General features: G+C 40.8%; 1 protein-coding gene across 1 annotated transcript in view; it reads right to left on the bottom strand.

Moving 5' to 3' along the window:
* Positions 1-922: 922 nt before the first annotated feature.
* Positions 923-6,241, bottom strand: part of LOC106880975 (anaphase-promoting complex subunit 2) — a 15,227-nt gene continuing 9,908 nt past the window's right edge. Inside the window, exons 9-12 of the mRNA XM_014931159.2 lie at positions 5,507-5,669; positions 4,894-4,989; positions 3,787-4,016; positions 923-3,046 (exon numbers count right to left, since the gene is read on the bottom strand). Coding sequence (XP_014786645.1) covers positions 2,840-3,046; positions 3,787-4,016; positions 4,894-4,989; positions 5,507-5,669 — 696 coding nt within the window. The 3' untranslated portion in view covers positions 923-2,839. The remainder of the gene's footprint in view (positions 3,047-3,786; positions 4,017-4,893; positions 4,990-5,506; positions 5,670-6,241) is intronic.

The following is a 6,241-nucleotide window of genomic DNA, read 5'->3' as shown; positions in this document are numbered from 1 at the left end:
TCCATTGACAAGGCTTTGGTTGGCCTGGTGCTATAGTAGAAGACACTTGTCCAAGGTGCCATGTGGTATGACTACTCAGAACCATGTGGTAGGAAAGCAAGCTTTTTACCACATGGCCATGCCAAATTGTATCTGCCTTTGCTTTTCCCTTGAATAGCATCAATGGCATGGAGACGGGTGGCTGGTATGCATGGGCGACTGCTGGTCTTCCATAAACAACCTTGCTTGGACTTGTGCCTCAGAGGGTAACTTTCTAGGTGCAATCCCGTGGTCATTCATGACCGAAGGGGGTCTTTACACTTTTACAGAGACAAATAGTAATGTTGACTAACAGGATTTGAACATGGGATATAGAAGGAACAATGTTGATAAGGGACTCTGTAAAGGCTCTTTTGTTGACTTGATCTCTGTGTGTGTGTCTCTACATGTTCACATATCATCATCGCTGTTTCATCATTTTAACATCCACTTTTCCCTGCTTGCCTGAGTCAGATGGAATTTATTTGAGATAGATTTTCTATGGCTGGATGCCTTTCCTATTGCCAATCCTCACCTGTTTCCGAGTAGAGTAATATTTCCCTACAGCTGGACAAGGAGACACATAAGTAACAGAGTGACCCAAGGTCCAAGAGTTTCATGAATTGGCACTTACCAAACTAATCATGCATTGGCACTTATATATATGTAGTTTTTCCTTTTCTCTCTCTCTCTCTCTCTATATATATATATATATATACACACACACACACACACAATGAGATTCTTTCGGTTTCTGTTGATTAAATCAACTCACAAGGCTTAGGTCATCCTAGGGCTATAGCATGGAGATTATGATGTTAAATGGTGACGAGGATTTCAATATAAAACAATAACTGTACAAAACAAAAACAGAAATAACAAAACAGGCAGAAAATTTAAGGAGTTTGTTTCTTAAATAAAAAATATATTTCCTTTAATAATTTACAGAACAAATATGGTGAACAAGACCACCACAAAGAGTGATGCAAAGTTGGTCTAAATTACATTATATTTACAGAGCTGAGAGACAAGACTCCTCCATCCATCAACCAAGATGCCATCAGTGGAGTGACAGTAGATGAGTAGATTCTCCTCCAAGCTGCTGCTACTAGATGTCTAGACTCCCACTGGAAACCAGGGAAGGATTAAATTTTAAGAAACAATGAGAAATACCACTTCCCAAGATGCTGTTGTTGAAGGTGTAGAATCCACTAAAGCAACAATAGAGAAACTTTAATTCCATGGGAATGGCAATGCAGGTTAACCCTTTAGCATTCAGGTAACTCTATTAAATATGTTAATCTTGCATTATCTTATAGCTTTGAGATTTTGATGATGCAGGTGGCAGGTAGCACGTAAAAAGCACCATTTCAGCGTGGTCATTGCTAGGGCTGCCTGACTGGCCCTCATGCTGGTGTCATAAAAAGCACCCACTACACTCTCGGAGTTGTTGGCGTTAAGAAGGACATCCAGCTGTAGAAACTTTGCCAGATCAGATTGGAGCCTGGTACAGCCTTCTGGCTTGCCAGTCCGCAGTCAAACCGTCCAACCCATGCCAGCATGGAAAGCAGACGTTAAACGATGACGACGACGATGATGAAATGTTTATTTTTAGAATGACATTATAGGGTTGATGTTAGAGACAAGATCTGGCTGGTTTGAACATAAAACAAATAGAATATTTGGTTCAAGTATGGCTGGATAAAATGTTAAATGGTTAAGTTTCTTTAAGAAGACGATCTTCATCGTTTAATGTCCAACTTCATGCATGCATGAGTAGGATGATTGACAGGAGCCAGCCAGGTAGACGACTACCCCAGGCTACTGTGTCTGTTTTGGCAGAGTTTTTACAGCTGGATGCCCATCCTATCAACAACCAATTTGTAGAGTGGACAATATGTAAATTTCCCCAAAGTGATGATAGAGAAGGGTAATTCTCTATCAAGAGTTGATAACAGAAGCAGACTTCCACCAAGATGGCAATACGAAGAGTAAGCTCCATCGAGGTGGCAATAGAGAAGGTCACCTCCACCATGTTCTTAACAGTAGACTTCCACCAAGATATCAGTGTAGTGGAGATTAAACTTTACCAAGGTGAGAATACAGGGAGGAAATATCACCAAGGTGACAATATGAAGAAAAAACTTCTCCAAGGTGAGATTAAGAAGAGTAAAGTTCAGTAATATGACAATAAGCGTCCATTACTCCCTTAGCCTTCAGATTACTCTGTCAAATGTAATCCTTATTTATTAACATTGTTTGGAATTAATCCTGCATTATCTCATAGCCTCAAGATTTTAATGATGTGGTTGTATATTTTTAGAATGACTTTGTAGGGTAGGTTCAAGAGGCTAGATCTAGTCGTTACATACTTATCACAGGTAGAATATCTCAGCTGGATATGGCCAGTTTAAATGCTAAAGACTTAAGTTGACAGTAGGAAGAGGAAAGATCACCAAAGTGACAATAAGAAGGTTAAAGTTCAGTTATGAGGGGGTGCTGAAAAGTTCCTGGCTGTTAAGGGTATCACAAAAGGCCTGGTTGGAGGCCCAACCTTCTGAGTTCTTTTACAGGGCTTAGAAAAACTGAAAGACCACTGCAATAAGTGTGTAAATGTGAGAGGAGGGTATGTTGAATAAAATCATAATAAACTGATCCTCCGGTATTTTCTTTTACACAAAGCCAGGAACTTTTCAGCACCCCCTCATACATGACAATAGTAAATGTCATCGAAGTGGCAAAAGTTGGAGGAGGAGGAGGAGGAGTAAACTGCAACAAAACAATGATGACAACAACAAGAAGAACAGATAGGAGGTGTAGCTCAGCTATGTGATAAACGGTACACGCCCGACGTGTAGATCAGTTTTTGGTCTTTCACTTTCTTGTCAAGGAAGGCCTTCAGTTCAGCCAGGCTACATTCCACAGAAGACGGACCTTGTACAGCAAACATACGCAGCATCGAGTGGATCCTCTCGATGGGTAGACTTTCCAGATTGGTCAACATACCGACAATGTATGTCCAGAAAACCTGTAGAAAACAGAAGTATGTATGTAGATGACTAAATCATACTGATATCACTGCTATGTAGTGGGTGTGTGGGCATCTGTGTGTGAGCAGGTGCGCGAGTGTGTGTAGAAGATAAGTGGTGTTATGTGACTGAGTAGCAAAAGTGACTTTGGTAGGATTTGAACTCAAAACAGAAACACTTAAAACAATCCCTGCAAAACATTTTTCCCGATGCTCGAACAATTCTGCTAATCTGCCACCAAGTATAACAATTGCTAATAGTAACCTTTTCCACTAAAAGCACAAGGCCTGAAATTTTGGGGGAAGAGACTACTTAATTACATCGAACCCAGTGTCTCACTGGTACTTAATTTATCGACCCTGAAAGGATGAGAGGCAAAGTCGACCTCAGCAGAATTTGAACTCGGAATGTAAAGATGAATGAAATGCTGGTAAGCATTTTGCCCAGTGTGCTAACAATTCTGCTAGCTTGTCTCCTCAATAATATTAATAATAATAATAATCATAATAATAATAACCTTTTCTACTAAAGGCACAAGGCCTAAAATTTTGGGGGAAGGATTAGTTAATTACATCGACACCAGTGTTTCACTGGTACTTAATTTATTGACCCCCGAAAGAATGAAAGGCAAAGTCGACCCGGCAGAGTTTGAACTCAGAACTTAAAGAACCTTTTGTCTGGCGTGCTAATGATTCTGCCAGCTCGCTATACTCCAAACATCTTATATATATCTACTCACCTGCATTTGCTCTTCCATTTGAGCCCTCATCGATGCCATGGCAGATTCTGTCTCTTCTTCATCAGCAAGCATAATATCATCAGAGTTAGCTCGTTGCTCTTCAACGAGGAGGAAAGTATCGGTGGCTTCCTCTTTAAGCAAACCTTGGCTCTGCCAATATGCAATTTTTCTTCGCAGGGCAGTGGCCGGGATCTGTAGTACACTGCTCAGCTCTTCAACTGTCCACTGGTCTAACAGAAAGAGAGAAAAAAAAAAAAAGAAGTTAAAATGTTGGAGTTCACCTTTGTTTATATGTTGTTGAGTTTCATGTCAGTCGGGATTGAATGATCATGATCGAAGGCATTCCACAAAATATTTTAACTTTTTTTTAGACAATTCATCATCATCATTTAGCGTCTGCTTTCCCTGCTGGCATGGGTTAGACGGTTTGACTGAAACTGGTAAGCCGAAGAGCTGTACCAGGTTCCAGTCTGATTTGGCATGGTTTCTACGGCTGGATGCCCTTCCTAACGCCATCCTCTCAAAGAATGTAATGAATGCCTTTTACATGCCACCAGTACAGGTGCCAGTTACGTGACACCAGAATTGGCCACAACTACAATTTCACTTGGCTTGATGAGTTTTCTCAAGCATGGCATATCGCCAAATGTGTCGGACACTAATCATCACTTCTGCGAGGCCCAATGTTTGAAGCATGCTTTTAACGTGCCACCAGCATGGGTACCAGTTATGTGATACAGACATCAGCCACAACTACGACTTCACTTGGCTTGATGAATCTTCTCAGGCATGGCACATCACCAAGAGTCTCGCTTTGCTAATAATATTTCATTATAAAAATATGATAGGACTTTTTAAAACACTGAATGGTTATGGAGGTCCACCAGAGTAAACTAGGAACCAACAGGGTCCATAGGTAAAAACCGGTTGAGAACCACCGGTCTTGATACTCTATATCTGAATAAAAGAAGAGATGGTCATGAGTGGAATGTTTTGGATCATAGATCTGTTTGATCAAAGTTGACCTGGGGCTAAACAACATTACAGGACAGTCTGTTAAAGATGCTGTAGAGGTACAGGTAAACTGTACAAGTAATTAATGCTTACCTTTATTTTGAAACTGCATTATGATAGCTGCATGTACAGGTGAGACGTTCAGGTTGAGGACTCTCTCTTTTAGTTCAATATCGATGTTGACCAGACCTGTGCGTATAAGGAGAGATTAGAGTAAGGTGTGTGAGAGGCAGAGGAGATAGCAAAAGAAAGGGGGAGAGAGAGAGGAGATAGAAAAGGAGAGGGACAGAGAGAGAAAGAGGGAGAAATAAAGAGAGAGAGGGAGATAAAGAAATAGAGAAAGAAAAGAGATGAGAAACTAGAAACAGAGAAACATAACTAAACATGCTGCATATTCAATGGCAGTGTCCCAACATAAACAGCAATGCCCCAGCATGGCCACAAACAAGTAAAAACTGTATAGCAAACCCATCCCATCCATGTAATCATGGAAAAGTGGACTTTAAAATTACAAGGAGGAGGAGGGGTAGGGACATTAGAATGGATGTCAAAATGATGATGAGAATGAGGAGGATGAAAGGTAGGGATGTAAAAAGTATTAATTGATCCATCATTGTCGACAATGACCAAGGACATCCCATGGGAGAAGGAGATAAGGCACAGTGTGTACTAATTCCACCGAAACAGAGTTTTGTGACATATTTACCTAAATGGGGTTTCCATATCAACGTGCGATTTCCTTTCCTGGATTCAAACTTTTTGGTGTAATTCTCCAAACAGGTCTGCATATTTTCAGGCAAGTTGAGTTTCTCTTCTCTGAATGTAGGCCAGCACTGAGCAGACAGAATCATGGCATTGATTTCAATATCCTATAAAAACAGAAATAACAAAAGAAATTAACTGATTTGGTAGCAGCTCATAAAATGCTACTTTATGCTAAAAAGTTCCATTATGGGATTGCACCTAGAAAGTTCCCTTCTGATGCACAAGTCCTGGCAAGGTTGTTTATGGAAGACCAGCAGTTGCTCATGTATACCAGCCTCCTCTCTCCACACCACGGATGTTATGCAAAGGAAAGGCAAAGGCCGATACAGCTTGGCACCAGTGGCATTGCAACTCATTTCTGTAGCTGAGTGAACAGAAACAACGGGAAATAAAGTGTCTTGCTCAAGAACACAACATGCAGCCCAGTCGGGGAATCAAACTCACTACCTCATGATTGTGACTCCCATGCTCTAACCACTAAGACATGTGCCTTCAAATAAAGTCTGCTGCTGAAAGATACCCATCCCATTACCTAAATGGTCATAAGCCCAATACCCTAAGCTCTGGGACTATGTTGTTCAGGTGTGGAAGCAAGGTCTAGAATTGAAGGGCCTTAGAGTCAACCTAGCTAAAACCAAAATCCTAATAAGTAGGAAGGTAGATAAAACACAAACCC

This window comes from Octopus bimaculoides, chromosome 21 (assembly GCF_001194135.2).
Source record: "Octopus bimaculoides isolate UCB-OBI-ISO-001 chromosome 21, ASM119413v2, whole genome shotgun sequence".
NCBI classification, from domain to species: Eukaryota; Metazoa; Mollusca; class Cephalopoda; order Octopoda; family Octopodidae; genus Octopus; species Octopus bimaculoides.
Note: the sequence above shows the minus strand (reverse complement) of the source record. Positions and strands in the feature narration are given on the sequence as shown.